The sequence below is a fragment of the Ostrea edulis genome, chromosome 1, assembly GCF_947568905.1.
Source record: "Ostrea edulis chromosome 1, xbOstEdul1.1, whole genome shotgun sequence".
In the NCBI taxonomy this organism is placed as follows: Eukaryota; Metazoa; Mollusca; class Bivalvia; order Ostreida; family Ostreidae; genus Ostrea; species Ostrea edulis.
In genome coordinates, this window is record NC_079164.1 from 28259580 (window position 1) to 28285465 (window position 25886).

The 25886-nt window shown below is 35.8% G+C and overlaps 1 protein-coding gene across 3 annotated transcripts in view; it reads left to right on the forward strand.

The window, feature by feature from the left end:
- Positions 1-25655, forward strand: part of LOC125663889 (sodium- and chloride-dependent betaine transporter-like) — a 36819-nt gene extending 11164 nt beyond the window's left edge. Inside the window, exons 2-15 of one of the 3 annotated variants that reach the window (XM_056159995.1) lie at positions 1719-1940; positions 5055-5186; positions 5326-5653; positions 7215-7347; positions 7614-7748; positions 7849-7952; positions 8116-8240; positions 8437-8549; positions 15373-15501; positions 15600-15699; positions 16356-16456; positions 16625-16795; positions 21081-21168; positions 25235-25655. In XM_056159995.1, coding sequence (XP_056015970.1) covers positions 1772-1940; positions 5055-5186; positions 5326-5653; positions 7215-7347; positions 7614-7748; positions 7849-7952; positions 8116-8240; positions 8437-8549; positions 15373-15501; positions 15600-15699; positions 16356-16456; positions 16625-16795; positions 21081-21168; positions 25235-25344 — 1938 coding nt within the window. In that variant the 5' untranslated portion in view covers positions 1719-1771 and the 3' untranslated portion in view covers positions 25345-25655. Of the gene's footprint in view, positions 1-1708; positions 1941-5054; positions 5187-5325; positions 5654-7214; positions 7348-7613; positions 7749-7848; positions 7953-8115; positions 8241-8436; positions 8550-15372; positions 15502-15599; positions 15700-16355; positions 16457-16624; positions 16796-21080; positions 21169-25234 lie in introns of those variants that run through there. The other 2 variants (XM_048896311.2, XM_048896312.2) reach the window with 2 other exon arrangements.
- Positions 25656-25886: the final 231 nt, after the last annotated feature.

Here is a 25886-nt window from a genome sequence, read left to right on the forward strand (position 1 = left end):
CTAAATCCTTTCTACCGACAACTAGTACACCCTAGCACGGCACAAAACACCTTCATGCAATGTTATTTACAAGCTGTTAACATGATGATTGGTTGCTTTTTGTCGATTAAATCTAATCTGTTTATGAAATGGCTAATACAATTGTACATGTTTTCAAACCCGAGGACGCATATGACGTCACACATAATGGCGCGTAAAATAGCGAAAGGAAATATGCATATTGCAAGATTTGAATTTCATCGCTTTCAAACTCGAAAACTACGCTAGATATTTCATTAAAAACACATTTAAAGTAGTTTTAGGCATGAAAAGAATTAATTTTGCTGGAAAAAATGAAAAAGTTTAGAAACATGCGCTGTGTCCTATAAGGTGGCTCGTATAAGCAAAGTTTGTCTTATTATCTAAAAGACAGAAATATTTTCTTACATAGCTTTTATACTGCAAATGGAATTTCAAGGTCCTTTTTTATGAAAAGTGTATGACCATGAACGAATCTTGACGCACAGGCAAGAACCGCGACACTGTTTCAAAAATAATGTACAGTGGCGGATTTAGAGGGGGCGCAGCCGCCCCCCCCCCCCTAAAATTTTCAAATTTAAGGTAAATCGCAGTATATCTTGTTTAGGAAAATGTACTAAACGATAAAAGAAGCAATAATTTCTTCCACCCCCGGAGAAATAAATGATAAAATCTTTTGATTCCTTGAATTACTTTATTGGGAGAACTTAATTTTTTCCAAAACCCCTTAAAATTTGGGTCATTTTATTAATTTCACCTTATTAAAATGATAGAAAATAGTACAAATGACTAAATAGGAGAAATATTTCAAGCCTCATAAAATCTGTAAAATCCAGGAGCTTCCGGGGGCTTCGCCCCCTGGACCCCCACGAGGGCTTCGCCCTGGACCCACTGCCTCATAAAGTGGCGCCCCCCGTAACCGTAATTCCTGGATCCGCCCCTGATGTACACATTCTATAGTTGTTGCATATAAAAATCACGTTTCAACACGTCCAATAAATATGAGAAGATTCCATCTTTTAACAGCTTTAAAACTTCGTACCCATGGTACCTAAGAAACTATTTCGACATGTAACAACGTGGTATAATTCACTTTCTCTTGTGTCTGTGAGTGTGTTACCTATGTAGGTATGCATCTACTTCTCGCCGTTTTAAGTATTCCTATTATCAATTCACATATGCACAGTATATCTGTCCATGTGCAATGTAAGATATATTGGGCGACTGACCCACCCCCATTTTTTGTTTATTTGCTAATAGTAAGAAAGTAAAACTGAACAGATGAATTGAACCCATGTAGTGAAGGAAGAACGCTCTTTTCTCCCACTCACCCCTCCGGTTTAGGAGTTTTGGTCAGAATAACACATCCGGGGGGGGGGGGGGGGGGTCCTTGGCTTGTCAAGAAATGTAAACTATTGTGAAGCCAACTTTTCCTCCGGTTGGTCCCCACCTTGAAAAATGATGTTACCTGCTTGCCACAGAACCACAATGTAAACTAATTTATGTGACTAATTGTGCAATCTTGTATAAGTGAAGGTATTTATTATATTATGTAGGTCATGTACATGAAACACTGCAAGGGTTGATGCAGTGGATAATGAAACGATCTGTTAGCTTTCATCTCGGCTCATTCCATTTATAATATATTTATAAATAAAATTATAATATATGCTTCGTATGCAATCTTTCTTCATTAACAGTCCATTGCCTTCCCCATGTAACAACACACTTGTGATACAGCAGATCTTTTAAGATGGACGAAAAAGATTCAAAGAAGACGAACATGAACTCTGAGGACTCCTCAATAAACAGCAGGGGCCATTGGGACAGTAAAATGGAGTACATTCTGACAATGGTGGGGCACTGCGTCGGCCTTGGAAACATCTGGCGGTTTCCATATCTGTGTATGAGAAATGGAGGTGGTATGTGAGGGTTTACCATATTCTTATTACATATTTTGATATTTACCCCTATAGATTTGATAGAGAGTACCCGAACGTTTACTGATCCATGAAAGCCCGCACTGTAAATATCTGGGAAGTACTTTAACGCAATTGTGACGCAACATCACCTAAGCGTTGCATTTCATACCTGCATATATTTTCAAAATTGAAAGTTTATTTATAATTTATATTCTGATTTCATGTCGGAATTCCCAGCTGTTGAAATAGATTAATTATATTTATCAAGATTCATACACGCAATATTCACAGCTTTGGCGCATTCATGAGGATATGGCTATTATTAGAATTTGTAAAGAAACATTGGTAAATATATCGTAATGAACGAAAACACTTTGTCTTCTACCGAAAATGTAAACGAATGTATTTTTTTTTTTCAAAAATGTAATAAAAGGTTATTAACTGAATATCAACACAAATGTTCACTCGCAAGCTTGGTCCACTTTGCCACATACATATGTAACGACCTTGCGCGGGCGTATTTCTTGTTACTCATATTTCAGCAAATAGTCTATAAAAATATGTTCATTACTGTAATGTAAGCATTTTATCAGAGATGAGATTGACCAAACAAAAAACAATGGTATATAAAGTATTATTTGATATGCCCAGAAAATAACGATTAAGATATTTAGGACGGAAAATGTTTTTAGGCCTGTTTCATCAATGTGCAATACTTGGCTTTCTATTGTATTCAGTCTGCGTCCGTCGTTGTCCGTCGTGCATTAACGATTTTAGCTCCTTGATGCATTGTAACTACCAGTCCAATTCTTTTCAAATTTTGGTATGACGCATCTTTGGGACAAGGAGGACATAAATTGTAAATTCTCCTACACCCCCGGGGCCTTAGAGGTCGGGCAACAGTTGATAAGTTTTCAAAACCTTCCTCTCTATATAAATGCACATCTATACCTATAAATTAACAGATTTTGCCATTTAACTCCGAAACGCTTGCTCCAGAGTTACTGCTTGAACCTTTAATATTGTTTCATATGAGAAGTGAAGTCCGTAAGTTATAATAAAATCCGGCTTGATTAGTAGATATTCTGAAATTAATTAAAAACCTACTTTCCTTTTCGATTACATGTAACTACCCTGAAATAGCAAACATGAGAGTAAAGTGGCGGATCTAAGCCAGTTTTTTAATGACAACTTAAGATAATACGATATGAAGTAAATCCGATGTTTATCGATGCTTGATTCTGATCTTACAGAAGAAATATTTTAATAATTGTTGAATAAATAAGGTATGCCTGTTCGTTTCTTCAATCCGTGATTATAGTCTTGAATCAGTCTTATGGAAATTTCCCGAACGTGGCAACATTATACAACCAATCGCACATTCTCGGGCTTTTCTACAAGCCGAGAAGTTGCGATTGGTTTATAACATGATCAGCATAGGATTGTGTAGGTGTTCAGTGTTAGTAATACTTATAATAGTTTTGACTAGGCCCATAATTTATCACTTTATGAAGGTTTTTAAATATATAACTTATATACTTCTCATTCTAAGAAGGACACCCCCCCCCCCACTCGAGACCAACGATCAGACACATCGATGAATTTTTAATTACGATATTCATCTGATATGTTCGATGTTCTTAATTTTCCCCGTGATTATAGACTTTTTGTAATAATTTATTAACAGTTACTGATATGTACAAACACAGGAGTAAACACCTAAAATGTTATTTATTGAACATGTTGTGTGATGATACAGATTTTGAAAGTAAGTAATAAGTCGAAAACTGTCCAATACCGTATGTCAGATGTATGCGTTTGCGTGCGTGTGTGTTTTAACTTAAAAGTTACAACATTTTACCAAAATTAGGTTGTACACTACCTGACAATGTCCAAGAAATCAGACCACTGTTTACAATACCCATTGTGGCAGTGATTGTGTTTGCCATTCATATAGTGCATTGTGTCTTCGACCATTGCGTTTGACGAAAAGAAACGACGTGTATTCATAATTTTGACCTTATTTTGTCGCATTGGATGAAAACTACCATTATAAACACATTTGCAATAAGTACTGAGTTTCAAATTTTGATATTATGAACGACCGTTTATTTTGTCTGTGATCAATTATTCGGTATGGCGGATTACAATTAATGCATTCGTAAAATCATTATCTAATTTTCAATAAGGAAAGAGGTCTTTTAAAAAAATAATGTTTTTAAACAGTATTTTATCATGTACATGTATAACATAACAATAAATATAACATAACTAATGCACGCAATTATTCAAAAATTGTTCTTAAATTCATCTGAATTAAAGATATCATTCATTCATTTCATGTACACAACAATTGGAACACGAATTTAAAAGTCCTTCCTCTATGCAATGTTACATGTAGTTAATCCAAAATTGTAAGTTTCAACATCCCCGGGGCAGGGGTTCTGACTCCAGGGCATGACCAAACTTGGTGTATAGTGTTTGTGTGATAAACTGTTTAAAAACAACATCTTCTTTAATGTTTTTGATAATTTATTGACACTGATAGCCCATTACCAAAATTGTTAATTTCATGATTTCTGGGATATGTGTTTCGGTTCCTGGATGGGGACAAAATCATTATAGTGATTATTGTCCTAATCATTTGAAAGATTTGCTCTTTACTTTTGCTGATACTGTATAAGAACTAAATGCACTGAAAGAAAAGCAAAAGGATATGCCAAATTGTAAATTTCTCAACCCTGGGTTTTTATTTTACTCTAGGGCGGGTCCAAAATATAGCTACATGTATTCAGTATGGGCACGTTCGATAGCATTTGCGATTTAAGAATGCATCTTCTTTTATACTGCTGCTGAATATTAGAATTTAGTTTAGCTATGCAGAGCAGGAAAATTATTATAGATTTCATAACCCTTGGGACTAGTGATACCTTTAGCTATTACTCAGGTGATCCATAAGGCCCGTGGGTCTCTTGTTTTTCAATATCTACAACTTTTGGTTGTAATGACGTTTATCATTGGCAGGTGCCTTTGTTGTGTTTTGGTTGTAATGACGTTTATCATTGGCAGGTGCCTTTGTTGTGTTTTGGTTGTAATGACGTTTATCATTGGCAGGTGCCTTTGTTGTGCCGTATGTGGTGTGTTTAGTGATCTACGGACTTCCGCTTTATTTCCTTGAAGTGTCCATCGGACAGTTTTCCGGAAAAGGATTTTTTCATGTTTGGAGTGTGTGTCCTCTTTTCAAAGGTGGTTTATATTTAATTTACTGATATCTAAGTTTTAAATTTTCAGTCAAGTGTCATCTATTTAAGATGTTAAAAAATAAATACAAATATTTTCTTACAAATTATTTTTGTAAAAACTTATATCTGTTATAATGTTTTAGGTATTGGAGTGGGCATGTTCATTTTCAATTTAGTCGTCATTTTCTATTACAACTTGATCAACGCTTGGGCCCTTTATTACATGGGGAGTTCATTTTATTCGCCTTTACCCTGGACTAACTGCGATAATGAGTGGAATACCAAACACTGCATCACGGAGTCCTACACTTCTGATACCAACAACTCCACTGTGATATTGAATAATTCCTCTTTGGTAGTCAATTCCAGTAATTCCAACGATTTGGATTGGCTATTGAATACATCGGCTATTCTTCATGGAAGGGTAAATGAAAGCATAGTCCAAACCACATCACAAGAAGAATTCTGGTTGTAAGTGATTTATTTATAAATTCTTATGTACACTGGCTTATATCGATGTTGGATAGCATGGTCTTCTTTAATAAACCAGGAATAATAAATCAATTGTTGCAACTATTTTATTTTATTTTTTTATGCAGTTGTTTTTTATTATCAAATACCGAAAAAGGATGCTTGTAAAACTGTTTCAAAATGATTCATAGCAGTTCAGTGCAAGTTTTCCTGATTTCAATGTTGTACCTTTCTCTGATTAAAGAGGTATAGCGCCCTTTCCCAGGATTTCGCCTACTACCATATTTAAATGGAAAGTACCTATTACTATTAATAGATTTATTACTTGACCCAATGGGTATTATTGAATGTAGGAAACCAAGTTTATGAAATAAATATGAGGAACAGCTTCTACATGTTTACCATATAAAATATTTCCCTAATTTTGCACTAAAAATTCACCAGAAATACTTTTTATTAATAAACTATATACAAGATATTTCTCTTCTACTACTTCACAACCACGTTCTCTGTTTACATGCATATATGTCACTATAAACACATCAAATATTTTTCATAATCTTTATATTTTCAATTTGTTTGACATTTTCCTGAATCGTGTATCAAGATATTTTCTTGACTGTTTTCAAGACTTTTGTTTCATGAAAGGTGTAGATTGCTACGTTTAAATTCATATGTATAATATGGTAACCAGAGAGGTGGGAGCAACAATGAGTAGATCTACATGTATACGTTTATATCTGGTGTGTATATTTTGTGGAAATTACGATGATTAAAAATTAACTAGCTGAAGTGAAAAAAATGATCTGGAATTTTAGAGAATTGAACCGGAGACCCTTAACGCAAAAAACCGTTCAGCATACACCACTAGGCTACTCACGTTATTGTGAAGAACTTCTGTCTTATGTGTATATATCGCCACTTTGCAGAGTCTTTTGGAAGATAGGATAACTAGATTAAATTATCAATTTTTTATATGAAGACCAAGTTAAAACAACAGATTTTAATACGACAGTATACTATGATATCAAAAAACCAAAACCCATTAAAGATTTCTCTGGTTTAAGTTAGTTCAAATACACAAACACGTATTTTTTAATGCCAATTCAGTAATTCTCCATATATCCCATGCAAAATAAGTAAATTTCATTGATCTTGTTTGCGATATTTATGACTGTTTTTGCCAGGAACTGGTATAATTGGTATTTGTTAATTGCTAGATTTACTAAATATCATGGACTATTGAAACAATTTGTATGTTTGCAAATGCGCTATATTGTAGGCCATGTCGTATACTAAGTGCGCTATACCTCTTTCCGTAGTCAAACTAGCTTGAATAACAAGTCAGTATTACATATAATGGATGCAAATACGTGTCTTCATTTCATACCAAAAAAAAAAAAAAAAAAACCCAACAAAATGTCAATCGGCTTGACTCAAATTTTTTCTTTAATTACAAAAATATGCAATTCAATTAATGATAAAAAGAATACAATGTAATGTTACTTTACAAATAAGCAGATTCTTTCCCCCACGAGATCAAATCCGTAACATATTTCAGCAAACGTGTGTTGCACTTGTCGGACGGTCTACATGAGATGGGAGATCTGGATTGGCGCCTGGCCGTCAGTTATCTAGCAGCATGGATTGTCGTCTGCTTATGTCTCATAAAGGGGATTAAATCAGTCGGAAAGGTGTGATACATTTATTGGAATATATTTCAGTTACGTTTTAAAATAGACTCCAATTTGTTACTGAATTTCAATAAGAAATTTCGATAGCTTTACATTAATCATTATAGGTTTGGCGATTTTTGCAGTGTCTTTAGATTAGTTTCGCCAGAAGGAAGAAACCACTTGGAATTGACATCCAACAACAGTGGATCAATGTCTCAAACAACCTTAGGGTTTCTTCCTAATACATCTCATTTTCATCATTAAATCTTCATGTCTTTGTCCAGGTTGTGTACGTGACAGCCCTGCTACCGTACGTCCTACTTATTGTAATCCTTGTCCGGGGACTAATGTTACCCGGGGCCATCGACGGAATCATTTTCTACCTCAGACCAGAGTTCCACAAATTGGCGGATCCACAGGTATCTTTGTATTCTTTGATATTACTTTTCTACTAAAAGCATTTTCAGAACAAGGTACATGTAGGTGATAAGAAATGATGTAATATATCAACGCTTTAAGGTGTGGTTGGAGGCAGCTTTACAGGTGTTTTATTCGCTGGGACCGGCTTGGGGGCCTGTGATTACACTAGCCAGCTACAACAAGTTCAACAACAACTGCTTCAGGTCGGTAAATTCTACCACCACCCTTGATCCCCCTCCAAAAAATAAATAAATACACGGTTGCAATAAAAATTCGTTTGTGGATCTCCCACATTTTGTCATGTTATTCATAAATTAAAATAACACTGCTTTTACTTTCCACGACCGGTTCCTTTTCTTTACACAGAGATTCTTTCCTTTTGGTATCCATTGCTGAGGGTACCAGTTTGTTTGGAGGACTAGTTGTATTTACCGTGATTGGATACATGGCTAAATTGGCTGATAAACCTATACAAGACGTCGTACAGGCAGGCACGTGTATAGAGTTAAACTCCATTCATATTTACAGAATTAGTGACAAAATTATTACATAAGGAGAAACAAGAGTTAAATATAAAAGAAGACAGTATTTACAACCGCTAATGAAATGTATTTAAATGTATTAATATTTTCCTTACTAACACTTTTCCTCGCAGCAGTTGTCTAAAACTTTCTTACTATTTGAAAGGTCCTGGATTAGCCTTTCTGGCGTACCCGGAGGCTCTGTCCACTTTACCCCTTCCAAATGTCTGGACGACAGTATTTTTCCTCATGCTTTTCAGTGTAGGAATAGACAGTCAGGTAAATATATATAATTCATACATCTTACGATTACAAGAAGACAAAGTAAAACGTGAATGAAATGGAATATTATCCCATTTCGTGCAACTTTATGTTCGCGAAATTAGCGGTGTAAATTTAATGTTTATTGAATTAATATTGTACTACTAGTTAGTAGTATGTCATAAACATATAGAAAATACTGCAAATCTGTTACATCGCTAAAATAACAAACCTGGTCTACAATAAAGTAGGCAAAAGCAACTCAGAATAACTCCTTCAAAGGAAAGAGTATAATTTTAAGAATAAACAAGATGTGTTTGTGAAACACTAATGTTCCCGTATGGCAGCAAAGTAATTATGGTATCCAAAGAAAGGTCTTGTCACATGGAATACACCTGTGGAATATAAAAACCTTATTACTAACTATTCAAAATTATGATCAAGGTTAGTTTTTCAGAAGTAGGTTAAACTCCAAGGTCATGCAGTAAAACAAATGGTACTAATAGAAGGGTTTTGTCAAAAGAGATACACCTGTGAAATATGAAAGCCCTATCTTTAAGCATTCAAAAGTTGTGGCCTAAGTTAAAAGTCTCGCAACCGGTAGCAGCAGAAAGAATAAAAATCTTCACAATCAAAGACAATAACAAAAGAAAAAAAGAAAGAAAAAAAATTACATCAACAAAATTCCTTATTTGTGCGGGGGAAGAGATGTCTTAAAATGCCTCAAATAAAAAAGAAATTCCCCAGTTTTTAATTTCTTATACTCCGTGGGGAGGGGGTGAGTAGAGGGTTTTACTACTATTTCAGGACTTGATTCTTCTTTCACTACTACTGTGAAAAATAGGGGGCTCACACAGTATATTTGATTGTATTACAAACCACAAATAATGGTCATCATAAAAAAGGGGGAGGCAACACCCCCACCCCCCCGATTCTACGTGCCTGGGGTTTTTTTTTAATCATCTCACCTAAACAACAATTGAGGGGAGGGAATGTATAAGACAGGAAGTGAAACTAATCTAAGCTGAAAGAAAAAGATCCTAGTGGGGGAAAAGTGGTAGGAACCGGCCCTTTACCCTCTCGTTCACTTCTGGGTACCTATTTTATTTTGTTCTCATTTCTTTTTATGTCGCATTGTTTTGGAATTCATAAAACCTTGATAGTTTAGGCTGTTGTTAGATAGAGCGTCAATACTCTCGATGTCCTTTGGGGTTTACATAGCTAGCCTTTCAGAACTCGAGATTAATTCGGATATCCCTTATTCCGTTTCGAGTTTTGTACTGTTTACACACTTCCGTGATTAGAGATTTGAATGAGATGACTCTGGACAGAAAAAAATTATTAAAAATATACAACGGATAGACAGCTGTTATTAGAGGATTTTAATTATTAAAGAAGAATTACTGGGAGTGAATGGGGCCCTGAAACTGGCTGGTAAGCAGTGTAAATAACTTTTAATCGACAAATATCTGTCATGGGGTACGGAAAGGGGTAGATTGAGTTGCAAGCCTTGTTATATATTATGAATCAGTGGGATAAGACATTTTTTAATTCGTGGATAAATTAGTGTTCCGTGATAATGACACGTGTATTTAAGCTTCCTAAAACATGAAAAAATGTATAAAGAGACACAATAGGTCAGAGAGAAATATTTATGCGTGGTTCGAATTTCTTCCATTGTTTACATATAGGTTATAGTGCAATATCCCTGAGCCAGGCGCCTATGACTAAAGTAAAAGTTTTTGCGGACAATCAGACCAAAACCTATATCAATTGTATGTTTACAAGCTTCTATTATTCAACTCTCTGTTCACCATAGCTCGTTTTAGCTGATATTTGAACAAAAACATTAGAGTGACTGAGATTGAAAATTGCCTTTTATTACTTAACAAATGACAGAAGAAATCTTCTACAGAATATTCTGGGAGAAATCAGCTAATACAATTCTGCATCAAAGTACCTGCCATTCAGCTCAATGACTCAAAGTCTGATTACCCCCAAAGAAGACAAAATAACGAAAACAATGCTTTGCTATAAGATGACAAATCAAAATGCATCAAAACAAACACAGAGCAAGCAGATGGCGAACAACAATAGCTATGTGAAATGACAACACTATCACTAACCATTCAAAAGTTATGACCAAGGTTAAGGTTTTGGTGGACAAACAGACCAAAAGCTTTATGCCCCCGAATATCCGGTTATTAAAAGACGCCAACCACTAAATCAAACTATGTAAGTGAAAAAAAACTGCATTTTTATTATGACAATAGTTTGCGATTGAAGTCGTGAACTTGTTGTTATTCGTTGGCGGCTGTTAAACGTGTTTTTCAACCTCTTGTCTGATACTTCTGAGCTCACTATCATTGTGATGGCAAGCATCACAAACAGTTCCCGCTTTGTGGCATTATCTGCCGAATTCCAAGTCGATTAAACTTTAAAAATAGGTTGGTTGTTTGTTTGTTTTACGTCTTGTCGAGAATTTTTCACCAGCTGTAGGTGAAGTACCACAAATTTAGACCTATGCATAGCGCTTATAGTTAAAGCAAGTTGCTTTCCTTTAAAAATAAAGACCGCAATACGTAGACCATACATTTCAAACAGAAACTTAATATTTTATGTTGAAATCAAAATGTGCTCTACATCTTAAAGCATGTAAATATTTCATTATAAGCCTCTTTGTAATGATAGTTTGGCTTATTTATAGCTTTAACCTTAGAATTAAGAGTCATCCTTGTATTTGATCTGTTCCTTAAAGTTCATATTCAGCAGGGGACACAATATGGTCTTGATATAAACGTTTGAGTTTCATACCTTAATGCAATGATATAACTCTGGCAGCAAGATATTGATTCTCACAACCTCAGCCTAGTGCAACTTCACAAATAATGCCCTTTTAAAACTATGAACAACTCCTTTGTTGAACGTTACTGAATATGCTGTTATGTAACTATGTATAAATGAATAAATTAAAAATTCCATTAAAAACTGTTTTTCACTAACCATACAGAACATGTTTTTTTTTAAATTCTCTTGACAATTGTTTATGAAATATTGCCGATCGCGATAAACATGTACTTTTGTGTGCTCAAACTGCAACCCCCTTTCCCCTTCCCTGAAGTGTACGGCCATTTCCTACCCTGTTAGATTCCAATAAAGGTCGCGTCATCAAGCTCCGCTGAAAACGTACACCTGTGCATACGCAAGCTGACTTTTCCCCATAGCATCCAGTTTAACCTCGCTTTTCAATAAAACAATCTCGTCTTCTCCGCATCAGTTGGTATGCAAACTGGGAGAGTGAGTAAAGTAACCTTGGAAGCCTTTACCAAAATTATGAAAATAATGACTTCTGGGGCTAAGGATTAGGAGCTATAGTGTCACTATATTTACCATGATGAAGTAACTGTTAACATCTTGTTTGTTGTTAACAGAATGTTAAAAGTACATGTCATTGCAATGAATTTCAATATCTTGACTGGTGGACAGGGGATTTTTACTCCTCTTATGCACCTGATCCCACCTCTGTATGTCCAGGGGTCCGTGTTTGCACTACTCGTAATTGTATTCTTTGTAGGCGTTAAAGAGATTGATCGCTGTTCGTTATCTTCACCTTTTCACATAATGGTTCTCGAGAAAATAAATGACTCATGATACACCCGCAAACAAAGTTTAGGGGTATACTGGAATCACCTTGTCCGTCCGTTTGTCCGTAGACATCATTTATCCAGTCTTTAGCACCAATGAACAGATTTCATTAGAATTTTATGTATATCTTATATGAATAATGAAGCTGTGCACCTGCTTTTTTTTATTGAGATATATTAATATTCAAGGAAGTTCTTGATATTTTTTTCCATTTTGAGGGGAATGATGTCAGTTTCCAGAGTATATTTTTTTTAAAACCAAAGAACAGTTTTGATTCAAACTTTGTGTATTTATTATGTATATAATAAAGTTGTGATCCTGTCATTTTTATCAAGAGTCATTAACATTCAAGGAAATTATGGATATTTTCATTTTAAGGGTGTTTTTCAAATTCATTGATTTAGTCATTTCTTTTAGATTTCGTAATCATCTGTTCTTTCAAAGAGACAAATGCATTATTTCAGGAGAGGGTATAATGGAATCATTAGTCCATTTGTTTGTCTGTCTGTCCATCTGTCTGTGGATTATTTCTAGCCCATGTACGCTGAGTAGTAGTTATCCATGTAATATTATTCAAAAATTGTATTAAACATATTCTTGATATTCTGAGTACATGTAACACTCTACTGCAGAATATATAGGCCCTGCATTTACAGGAATTGCTCCCAGGAATCTTTTTGTCAAAATGATGTGTTCATTCTTCAATGAGCGCAAATTCACTATTTCCCACCATTTAATGTGCCCTGCGGGGGGATTAGTCCCACTAGGACAGTTCTAGTTAGGTTTGTTACTGACTGTCTATGGATATATATTGGGTTCACCTGGTCGTCTAGGAAATTGATTAACCTATATTTATATTTATCCATTGACAGTCAGTAAAACATACATGTATTAAATAATAATGTCTCATGTGCCTAAACCAAGTTCTTGACCAAGATCCTTACTAAAATTAACGTCCTAATAGATACGAGGTCATACTCGGCACGAAGGTTGCTTACCACATAGTGCATCATGGTCTGATCCAAGGCCATTTGCCCAAAATCAAAATCATCTGTAAAAATGTAATCATCTATGTCACTTCATAACTTTGTCATTGAAAGACGTCAAACAGCGAATAGTTTTGTTTGGTTTTTTTTTTTTTTTTGGTGGTGGTAGTTTTTTTCCTTTGTTTTTACCAACGACCGTCATAAAAGGTAATTTGACTAAAGTTAAGGTTGAAAGTTGAAGTGGAGGAAAACTTATCTCAAGGCAGTGCGTCATATGATCAGGTCATATCTATTGTCAAGTATGTTCTACGTCGTATAAGATTATGACAAGGAAGAGACAGTAAAATACATGAATCATCTTTGACATGAGAGTTGCTTGTGACCAGATAAATGTAGTGAATTGAATTGTATGTAGCAGTGCCATTACATTAAAATCAAAATTGATAAACCATTGTCCACGGCATTATTTTATCATGGTAAAGTATTGGAAATCTGAATAAACTAACATCACTATAGATAATGTTACAGGGATTTCAACGATCTCGTTTGGAGTTGGCTATGGTCATTATAATGATTTTCAAATACTACCTTTCTTTAGATCAAATGCTGTTTGACGTGTTTCATACTGATTTTGACTGCGGATTACTTTGTCTAGAGTTCTCAGCGGTAGTGGCCGTTCAACAGGGGATTCTTTCTCCCCCTAGGCACCCGATGTCCTACTCTAAATTATATTTCTTTTTTGGAATTATGAGATTGATCACTGTTATCTTCACTTTTTCATCGGAAAACATTAAATTGTAAACGTTTGGATAAAATGCAACATTCTAGTTTGAGATTTTCATTTTGTTTTACTCAGGCATCCATTAAGACCTACGGGCATCTTTTTGATAACCCCCCCCCCCTCCGAACAAGAGGCGACATTGTGCTGTACCTATTGGTCTATTGACCAAATCTTGTCCGTTCTATATGAAAAGAATCCTTTGCTTTATAGTTACCAAACATGATACAGTGGTTGCCCCTAGAGAGTAGATGACCCCTATTGGTTTTCATATCAATAGGCCAAAGGTCAAACTGAACATGGTAAGATATTGCCCGCTCAATATCTTGAGAACGCTTGCTCAACAAACATTAAAATTGGTACACTGTTTCTAACTAACAAGTAGGTGACCCCTAACGATTTTGAGATAACAAAGTCAAGGGTCAAACTGGATAAAATGAGATGTCCGCTGAATATATTGAGGACCATTTGCTTGACATACATCAAACTTGGTATACTGGTTCTTCTTTTAATGAAGTAGATTTCCCCTATTGATTTTAAGGTCTAGGGTCAAACTGGACAGAGTAAGATATTTTCTGCTTTACTTCTTGAGAACCATTGCTTGACAGACATCAAATTAGTGCACTGGTGCATCCAAAGAAGTAGATGACACGTATTGACTTTTAGTTCACACGGTCAAGGGTCTAACTTGACATAGTAAATATTGTCTACTCGATATCTTAAACACCCTTTGCTTGACAGACATAAAACTTGGTACACTGGTTCCTCCTAATAAGTACATGTCCGGTATTGAGTTTGAGGTCACAAGGTCAAGGGTCAAACTACATTATGATATTGTGTATTCAATAACTTGAGAACCCTTTTTCTTGACAGAAATCAAACTTGGAACACTGGTTCTACCTAAGAAGTAGGTGACCCCTATCGATTTTGAGGTCACAGAGTCAAACTACGCTGGACATAAGATGTCCGCTTAGTATCTTGAGAACCCCTTACTTGACAGACATCAAACTTTGTACACTGGTACCTGCTAAAGAAACGTGACTCCTATTAGTTTTCAAGTGACGAGGTCAAAGGTCATCGATCAAATAACTGGGTTTTTTGGAATTGTCTGCTGAGTATCTTGAAAGATCAAACATTTGATCATGATTGCCCCTGACTAGTCCTTATTTTTCACTATCACTACAAGCATTCTAATCTTTTAAAAGTTCCACTTGGTGGGGGTGGCATAGACAATCCTAAAACATTTCTTGTTTTCTTATTAAAGTGTGTAAAGGTATTGTTTTGTCTACAGAAATGCAATCCGCATTTATCCATTTCTTTCAGTATCGGATATACTCATTTGTGAATAAAAATAAATTTCTTACTGTAGTGCTAGGTACATTTTAACCATCTGCGAGACCTTTATGTACTGATGGAACTGTGTATTGTTTAGTTTACATCGGTAGAGGCGTGTTTAACCACCGTCTGTGACGTCTACCCCAGCCTCCGGCGCCGACGGGAGAGTGTGTCCATTCTGTTCAGTGTCTTTGCTGTTACTGCCGGTCTCATTCTATGCACACGCGTGAGTAATTGTATGATACATTTACAGTATATCATCTTTATTAATAACTAATTCAATATTAAGAATCAAAAGTTCATTGCATGCCTTTCTGTTTACAGGGAGGCCTGTATGTATTTCAACTGATCGACTGGTACATTGCCAGCCTGTCTTTACCGTTATTTGGACTATGCGAATGTCTTGTTTTTGGATGGATATATGGTATGCTGGTAGTATCACAATTTATCTAGTTCAGTCATGACCACGTTTGATTAAAACCCTTATTTTCACAAGGTACACATGCATAGCGACCACTTCGGCTTTGTTTGTTTCCCATTGGAATGAAACTCGTGTAATTTTGGCGGAATTAAATTTTAATGACAGCCAAAAGTCTCCTTCTATATCACATATTTTCAGCCGTCTACAACCATATGTGAAACTACCCACAGAGGTAGGCCGTTTTAAACTTTCACACATAAGTTTGCTTGTATGTTATTTAAAGTCCCAGTGAATAATTTTTCACTCATATAGAGACGATGCTGGCTTTAGGTGATGTGCCACAAATTTTGACCGATGAATGGCGCTCTGTGCCGTAGCAGGGAAGGTTCATATCGTTCCAACACCTGACATGGCATGGGACTTCCGTTTGTATGGTCTCATCTCGAAGACCCGTGACTCTCTCTCTCTCTTTCCTAATGCAAGGCGCTTGGCGAAGGAACATGTTAAATGCCTTAGGCTTGAGACGGCGCGGGGATGGAGAATCGAGCCCTGGGTCTGCTGGTTAGACCATGCATGTATTACCCAGCATCTCCGTTTCTACAGAGGGATTCCGTCTCTTTGTTGTCATCACGATATCAGGGTTGTGTTTTTATTAATAGGTGCAGAGATGCTATCACGTGATATTGAAATCATGATTGGACGGGGGGTGCCAGTCTATATGAGAGTCGCCTGGTGTTTCGTTAATCCCGCCCTTTTATTGGTAAGAATATATGTATTTACATGGATCTAAAGTCATTTCTTACTTGAATTGAAGACGGTATTTGCATATTGGACTAACGGTTAAAAACCATTTACGCAGATCAATAATGAATGCAGTTCTCTTTAACAATTCTTGTACATAATCATTGGTGATGTTGAATTCTTGCAGGCTATTCTGGGTACATCCCTGTACCTATACACCCCTCCAGTCGTCGGAGAGTACGTCTACCCTCCCTATGGTCGAGCTATCGGCTGGGGCATCGCCGTACTACCTTTGTTACCACTTCCTATCTTTGCCATTAAAGCAATTATGGAGGCTCGAGGGGACACATTTTATGAGGTAAATTTAAATTCATTTCCAATCCATTAGGAGATTTCAATATTCCTTAATGGTTTTAGGATGAATCTATAAAAATAGTGTCTCTAATGCTAATGTTGGCGGCGAAATGGCTAAAAATACAACATTATTGAACAATAAACATTTTTAAATTCCTTAAAACGCCTAAGAAAAAAACCCATGTTTTATCATGATATTTTTATCTTAGGTCATACGCGTCGTTTCTCATTAATGGAAAATTTTGGTCACATTTCAGGTACAATTCAATTGCATCCTATATTATTTCGGCAAAACATCTTGGGGTATATGACCAGGTCTGTTTTAGGGTTATCTTCAACTTTCAGTTAGCATATTTTGATACTTCCTGGTTGTGGCAAGTAAAAGTGTAAGAGAATGCTTATGTGTTACAGGAGATTGTATACATGTATATAAACATTACCAAGTTATTGTAGCAAAGGTGAGAAAAATCATTGTATCTACAGAGATCGAACCCGGGGCCATCTTGTAAACGTATTTATTAGGCTGTATGAAATGTCATACATTATTTCACCTGTTTTAAACAGAATTATTTGATTATAACTCGTTGTCTACAAACAACAGTCACTCGGCCATTTCTAATGCATAAATCAAGTGACAATCATGTGTGCAGTTCGAACACATCACATCGGCGGTCTTATCTGCGTTTATAAAGCTGGGTATTTTGTTACTACAGTACAGTGCCATAAGTTTAAGAGAAATACAAATATCAAATACCTCTTAGTAATTCGTCATTTTACCCTCTTGCAGACCTAAATTCAGACATTTGCTTTGCAACTGTCGGTATGTCGGTCGGTATACCACATGTTTTCCGCTCAATATCTTGAGAGCCATTCACTTGATCATAATGATATTTCGAGGTCACATGGTCAAGGACCAATCCACTCTGGACATAGGAAGATACTGTACGCTCGATATCTTGAGAATTCTTTCCTTGCCAGACATCAGACTTGGTACATTGTAGGGAGAAGATGACCTTCTATTGATTTTGAGGTCACATTGTCAAGGGACAAACTGGACTTAGGAAGATGCTGTCCGCTCAATATCTTTAGAACCCTTTGGTTGACAGGCATCAAACTTGGTACACTTGTACATGTACATCCTAAGGAATAAATGACCCATTTTGATTTTGAGGTCATATGGTCAAGGGACAAACTGGACTTAGGAAGATACTGTCCGATCAATTTGCTTTTCTTTGAATTTTCACTGATAATAATCCAGATACTGTGTAGTTCAAAATCGTATTTCTGATGTAATACATGTACATATGTATGAAAGTTTCCTTTCACTCTTGTGCATGCGTTCCTTTCCATTTTGTTCTCGCTGTAAAGATCGATCCTTTCAATTTGGAGTTCCGAGTGACGGACTGAACGAAAGGTGACCGCGAGCGGTTGTTGAACGATGAACACAAAACTGTGAATGGAGAGCGAATGGTGAACGCACGATAAGCGAATGGAAAAACAGTAAAGCAGAACGTTTCCGGGACTGTACGACATTTAATACTGAAAAAAGTTTATATTTTCTATAAACAATCAATTAGGTGTTTTGAAGTGTAATAACTTCTATGCTGGTATTCCCCTATTGTGTGTCTATCAATATACAATTAATTTACATACATTTATAAAGTAGCAATGTTTTTAACTGTTACAGTTTTTATGTCCTTCTTATTATGCTGTTTAATGAAAATGTGCGACCTTCTGACGTTGATATGTTTTATGTCCGGCATCTTTAAAAACATTCATTTTCTTTTAATAAATCAAACAATATTAAGTGGAAATTAATACATGAATCCATGATAAGGAAAAGTCACATGAAGGTGAACTTACCTTAATAATATAAAAATATGGTCACAAACGCGGTATCACTGCAACTTCTGGGATCTTTCCATCAAGATTGGGAAAACTTGGGTTTTTTAATTATCGGAAAAGCCCGTGAAGTGGCGCTGACACGTGGGCAGGATCTTCTTCCATTCTCACGACTTCCATTCCACATTTATTCTAACAGCGAAATAGCTATACAGCATCATAGACGAATTATGTCAAAACAAAACATCAGAATTTCATATTTGTTTCATTTAATTGCTGTATTCACATTTAGCATGTAACATTGATGACTGACTACATCTACAAATGATTTGTAAATATTTTTGTGTGATTTGTAACAACCAAAATGAATTAATGATATGTCCCTTTGGAAATAAAATACAAAATGTGAACTTTTAAGGTTTGTCTTAAATACCCCTTTAAAATTTTTGTTTGATTTCGTATTGACGTAATATGCATTACTGTACACATGTAGATGACCCAAAAATATTCCGTACAATGGTAGAAGGTTTCTGCTGACGCACCATGATTCCAAGATTGTGATTGGGTTTCGCATTTTCAAAATGTGCATTATGGGCATTATTTTTTAATACGAGTTAATAAGGGTACGGATTGACGCTAAACTTTACAAGTGGCCAGGGACCGGTTTTATGCAAAACATTGTGCGACGGGAGTGTGTTAGTTTGAAATGCGATAGATCGAATTCCTTGCTGTGGCGATCCCTTTCAATGATATGTTAACATGCTGTCCACATCAGTTCCAAAGAAAGTAAACCCATCTTGTACAGCTGAACCCATCTTGTACAAATTTGTACAACTGAACTCATCTTGTACAATTTTGTACAACTGAACTCATCTTGTACGATTTTGTATAACTGAACCCATCTTGTACAATTTTTCGCTTTAAAAAACCCAATTATCTCCCCCTACCTAATTCTATGCATCAGAATATAGTTGACAGCCGACATAACTTGACTACACCAGCTGTCTGCTAGTATATAGCCTACTATCTCCCTACACCAGCTGTCTGCTTGTATATAGCCTACTATCTCCCTACACCAGCTGTCTGCTTGTATATAGCCTACTATCTCCCTACACCAGCTGTCTGCTAGTATATAGCCTACTATCTCCCTACACCAGCTGTCTGCTAGTATATAGCCTACTGTCTCCCTACACCAGCTGTCTGCTAGTATATAGCCTACTATCTCCCTATACCAGCTGTCTGCTTGTATATAATCTAATATCTCCCTACACCAGCTGTCTGCTAGATATAGCCTACTATCTCCCTACACCAGCTGTCTGCTAGTATATAGCCTACTATCTCCCTACACCAGCTGTCTGCTAGTATATAGCCTACTATCTCCCTACACCAGCTGTCTGCTTGTATATAGCCTACTATCTCCCTATACCAGCTGTCTGCTTGTATATAGCCTACTATCTCCCTACACCAGCTGTCTGCTTGTATATAGCCTACTATCTCCCTACACCAGCTGTCTGCTAGTATATAGCCTACTATCTCCCTACACCAGCTGTCTGCTAGTATATAGCCTACTATCTCCCTACACCAGCTGTCTGCTAGTATATAGCCTACTGTCTCCCTACACCAGCTGTCTGCTAGTATATAGCCTACTATCTCCCACTCATTTCTCTTTCAATATATCCCACATATCGTCTATGACTCTCTATTTTACATTTATCCTTTAAGTTATCACTGAATTTCGCATTTATTGTTTGGTATTTGCATACTGCTTATCTTCTCCAACAGGAAATACCCTTCTGACAAATTCTCATCATTAGAAATCATTTCGGTAGTTTTCATAACACAAAAAGACACACTAAATGACATGTTTAAAAAGGTGACGGGTAATTAACTCGAAACTATCCCTTACTTCCATAGTTGTAAATTTGGATAACGACTGTTGTTTTTATGGGTGATCGGTTGTTCATTTTGCAGCTTGGTCTGATAATTTAATTTCAAGCTGGGTTTTTTTGTTTTTGTTTTTTAAGGTATTTATTTTGTTCTTTGATGTATTTTCTAAAATTATATGCTTCTTCTTTATTAAGTTATTATTTGCCCATTCCACCGGTACTGTGACCCATGGAAATATTGAATTGAGTTAATTTTGATTTGGAGCATGTAGTTTGCATGCATGCAAATAAAACTCAGTCGACTGATTTCTGATTCATCAAAATCGTTATATCGTAATATTTTCCAAATTTCTTATTTTGATCTCGAGATAGGTATTTAAGACATAAATTTCTGATTTTGATCACGAGATATGTATTTTTAAACACACATGTTAAATTTCTGTTTTTGATCGCGAGATATGTATTTGAGACACATCCTATATTTCAGCTGATTATCATCACAATATATGTATATATGTATATAAGACACGTGTTAGATTCATGTTCATCATTCTCTTCCAGAGATTACGAGCTTCCATGCGTCCGTCGGTGGACTGGAAACCCGTGTGTACCTCTGAGCATGGAAAAACAGATCGGAGCTACCGGGGAGGTGTAACTGACAGAATCAAATTAAACGTGTTGGGAAATTAACATCCCTAAAACATATCGCCTGCCGACAAAAACTAGTTGAATATGATATGGATAATAACTAATTTTTATGTACATTAGTTTGTCAAATCTTTTTAATTATGTGGGAAGACGAAACTTTACTAATGAAATTACCGTAATTAGACGTAATGATAATGTCGACTGGACCGATGAAAGATTTTGCATTTGAGTGATGAAAACCCAAGATCCCCTTTTCTACATCACGGGGTCAGATACGACACTTGAATGAAAGCTTCATCGTGTACATTGTGATCAGAGTATTGTCATCCTCGGTATGTTAATCAGGGACAGGGGAATTCCAAAATTGGGAGTTTGTTCCGGGTCAATCAGTAGGGAGAGGGTTGTCCTGCACGTGGATCCTTTTAAAACTGACAAGGTTCATTATGAAGTGTAAATTCGTTACAATACGACTCTTGGGACAAGGTGAGACCAACAATTTTACAAGTACGAAGTGTTTAATCAATTGTTGTTCGCATTATGACCCTGAAATAAAACTAGGTTTATACTAGAGGTACTGGGGTCTGCAGTAGAAGCCTGCCTCTCTCTCTCTCTCTCTCTCTCTCTCTCTCTGTATATGTATATATATATATATATATATATATGAACACCAAAAACCAACCACAATATAGTATCCAAACCTTAATCAGTTTCGGATCTACTAAGTAGATACAAGGTGTCAAGAGAACACTAAAATAACTCAACGACAGAATGAAAATTGTCAAATGTTCGAAACAGCTGCCCCTTCCTCAGATTACACGTGGAAACAATTGAACAAAAACAGCACAATTTCTTCGCTAAAGTAACTATAGCTAGTGTCTACCTACATGTAGTCGTTTAATATTTCAGTACAATTTATATTTTATGATATTAATGAAATGTCCTCAGTATTTTCAACATAAAGTGTAGCAACACAATAGCTATGTTACATTAAACTATTAAGTCATTCCTTATAAAATGTTTCTCTTTTTTGCGCCTTTCAATAATATTTGAATTATGTAATTTTTTTTAAAGACATGCCGTAAACTGTTTATTTTCATTCACGTGCAGGTGCTCACTTACTTTCATTTTTCGGTATCCCGGTACGATTATATCTTGTTTTTGAAACCGGATTCTTTGTCAGAGCGTGCTACCTATTTCCCTCTCTACGGAAGCTGATAGATGCAAGGGTATAGATTTAATATTCATTTAACTGGCGACCGCCACTTATTAACTGGCAGCCGCCACTTATTATCTGACGGCCGCTGTATAAATTAACCGGCAACCGCCACTTATTATCTGGCGGTCGCTACTTATTATCCGGCGACCGCCATATAAATTAACAGGTGGCCGTCACTTAGTCCATATGGCGGCCGCCAGTTATTCAACTCCTCTCTCTATCAAAATGAAAGGGGTGCAGTCCCTCTTATCTCTATCTCCAATAATTAGTAGTATGTATCTGATATACAATTAAGAGCTTTATTCTTTGTTGATTGTGCTGCTAATTTACAAAGTCATATAAATGTTCATGATATCAAATGTCGACAGATTTGCACACGAGAAAATCTTCATTAATATACCAACGTATCAGACATGTAGAATCAGGGGTTGACCCTCCACTTTTTTGACAACGTTTATTTTACGTTATTTTTCACATGCAAACTAAGTTATTTTCATATGCAAATAAAGTTATTTTTCACATGCAAACTAAGTTATTTTCACATGCAAACTAAGTTATTTTCACATACAAACTAAGTTATTTTCACGTGCAAACTAAGTTATTTTCACATGTAAAATAAAATTGATTTGAGTATTGGCACCCACATCACACATCACTCTTTTGGAGGTAGAAATGAATGTTAGAAAAATGTAATAAGGACGAACGGAGCCCCCCCCCCCCCTTTCCTCCTCCCTCCAATTCAGGATTATGAACTTTGGGCAAAAGAGAAATTTGGGGTTCCTTTTCTGCTTGTCAACAATTGTAACAGACGATTTCTCCTCCGACTGTGCCTACACTTTGGAAAATTATGCTATATGTCTGCGTACTATTCTAAATCTTTACAAAATCATCATCATTCAGTAGTATGAACGAAATCGTTTTTGAAATTGGCAGTCGCCATGTATAAATTAAGTGGCGACCACCAGTTAAATTAAGTAGCAGCCGCCACATGAATTAAGTGGCGGCCGCCAGTTAAATGAATATTAATTCTATTCCCTGGCACCTATCGGCTTCCGTATCTCCCCATGCAGACCATGTTATAACGTATAGAGAATTTTTACTGTGGCACGATAAATTATCATTGATTGCAAACTGTTTTTTCTCTCCCGAAGTTGACGGTTTGGTCTTAGCTTGTATATTGACAGGTACTACATCGTGAACCTTGGCGTTTAGCAACTCGAAATTCCGTTGTACTTTAAAATCTGATTTAGTAAGGATTCTTCGGAGATTTTTTGGTTGCCGGTTGCATTTTGCTGTGGACGAACTGATGAGTTTCAAATATTCTGGACATAATTTCATCGGTTTTCAAAACCTTGTTAAATTGAGAAATAATTTTTTGTTATTCCTGGGATTGTGTGTGGTTACCAGAGGTAAACTTTTTGAGTTGATGTTGTTACTTTAATGACAATGTCATTTCTTTCCACTTCCATGGCTTTTTGCATTGCATTATCAATTATTTTGTTTCATTAGATACACTTTTAGTTCCTATAATATTTTTATTTTGACTGCTTCATCACTTACGACGGTAGAGTGTAGGTATCCCTCTTGTTACATGTAAGTTGTAAGGTAATGCTCATTTTGTGTGTCGAGGATTGCACTAATTGATAGGTGTGTAGTAAATATCAGTAAGACGTTGTCCTCTCTAATTAACACAATATTTCAGAATGGAAATATGTCACTTTCTTCCGCGATAAATGTAATGTGGGTTGATTTCATTTAATAATAGTTGATTAGTCCTTGTCTTCAAACTTTCATAAAACAATCGTCCAGATATCTTTTTCCAATTATATCACTCTACCTCTCATCTTGAAATTATTTCTGGGCTATCTTGTACATTTTTTTCCTTCTGGATATAGGAGCTATTTTTGTCCCCATAGCGGTTCCTTGAGAGTACATAATGTATTTTCCATTGAACGCAAAGAAATCATTCATCAGCACATTTTCTGTTGCTTTCAAAAAAAATTCTTTTGAAAATCAATTGTGAATATTTTCAGAATTCTTATCAATCCATTATTCCAATGATTTCATACCCATGTTAAGTAGATTGATGACATCCACGGATAGATGGCGGAGGAAATCTTAAAAGTCATCTCGAGAGTATATCTAACCTCATGACACCACGGTTTTAGGAGAATGTCCATAAAATTACTTAATCTTTGAGTGGAAAGGTGAAATCATCTGGTAAAAGACATGTTCCGAGTTCTAAAGATTTTTTATGGCTTCCTCCCCCCCCCCTTTCTTTATATTGAAAGTTCGTTAAAATGTCCTCCTTATATCTTGATGTAGTTATATGACGTTACAGCAAATTCCTATAATATTTTGTATTGTTTTCTTACTGTTGTTATTTGCTTTCTCTATGTAGTATTTGTACATGTTGTTTGGTAACATATACCTGATATGAGTTTTATACAATTCATGATTATTGCTGCGCCACCCTTGACTGCCATTTTAATGACAATTTATTTTCCTGTTTTCGAAATTTTCAAAAATTACACCCCCTTTTTAGGAATAAAATTAGACTATTACGTACGATGTCTCCTGATTCTGTGTGACCCTGGTTCTCTCTTAATTTTAATGTCTAGTGTAGTTCTTTATACATGTATCTGTTCTAACTTCTTATTGATATTATGGAACGTGGGAGTAAATTTCAAACCTTTACATAACAGACTTACTTCAGAATTATTGTTGAAATATCTGTTCATAAAGATGTTACCACCCATCTTGGAACATTAACGTATATACGTTAGAGCGTTGCGTTCTCTACACATGATTTGGTCTGACTGGTGATCTTGTCATTCCTTTGTGATTTTAGAGGATGTACACTGGTGGATCCAAGATATCGCAAAAGAAGGTCCAGTTCAAAATGTCTTTCTCCATGTTGATGTGAACACAGGAGACTTTTGGACCACAATACTCACCTGAGCAGTAGCAATTCAATGCAAAATAGACCCCTATTGCAGTTATGGTGTCAATAAAATTCAATACACACCGCAAGAGGATGTTTCAATGTTGATTTGACAAATAGTGATTTTGTGGTTCTTAAGAAAAAACTTTGATACAAACTTTCAGTATATTACGATCCGCGTTACCCTTTGGGGTCACATATTTGTCTTTAATTATGACATCATAATCCTATGGAGTTTAATATTATGGCGAAATATTCTTCGTCGTTATTCCAATACTCTTGAAACGTGTAAGACTTTTGGAGGAAAATAAACCATACGTGCACCAGCCTTAAATCCTTTTTTTTTTTTCCAGATAAAACTTTATACAAGCATGCGGAATTTTGATGATTGAAAAACAATCAAAATTATTTTGGATTAATATGATAGATAAACTATTTGGTATATACAATGTACATGGATATGTAGAAAATTCAAAGCTACTTTACAAAGATATCTATCTTAATTTACAAAACCAACTGATGTCCCTTGGTGATGATGAACCTACTACTTTTAATCAAT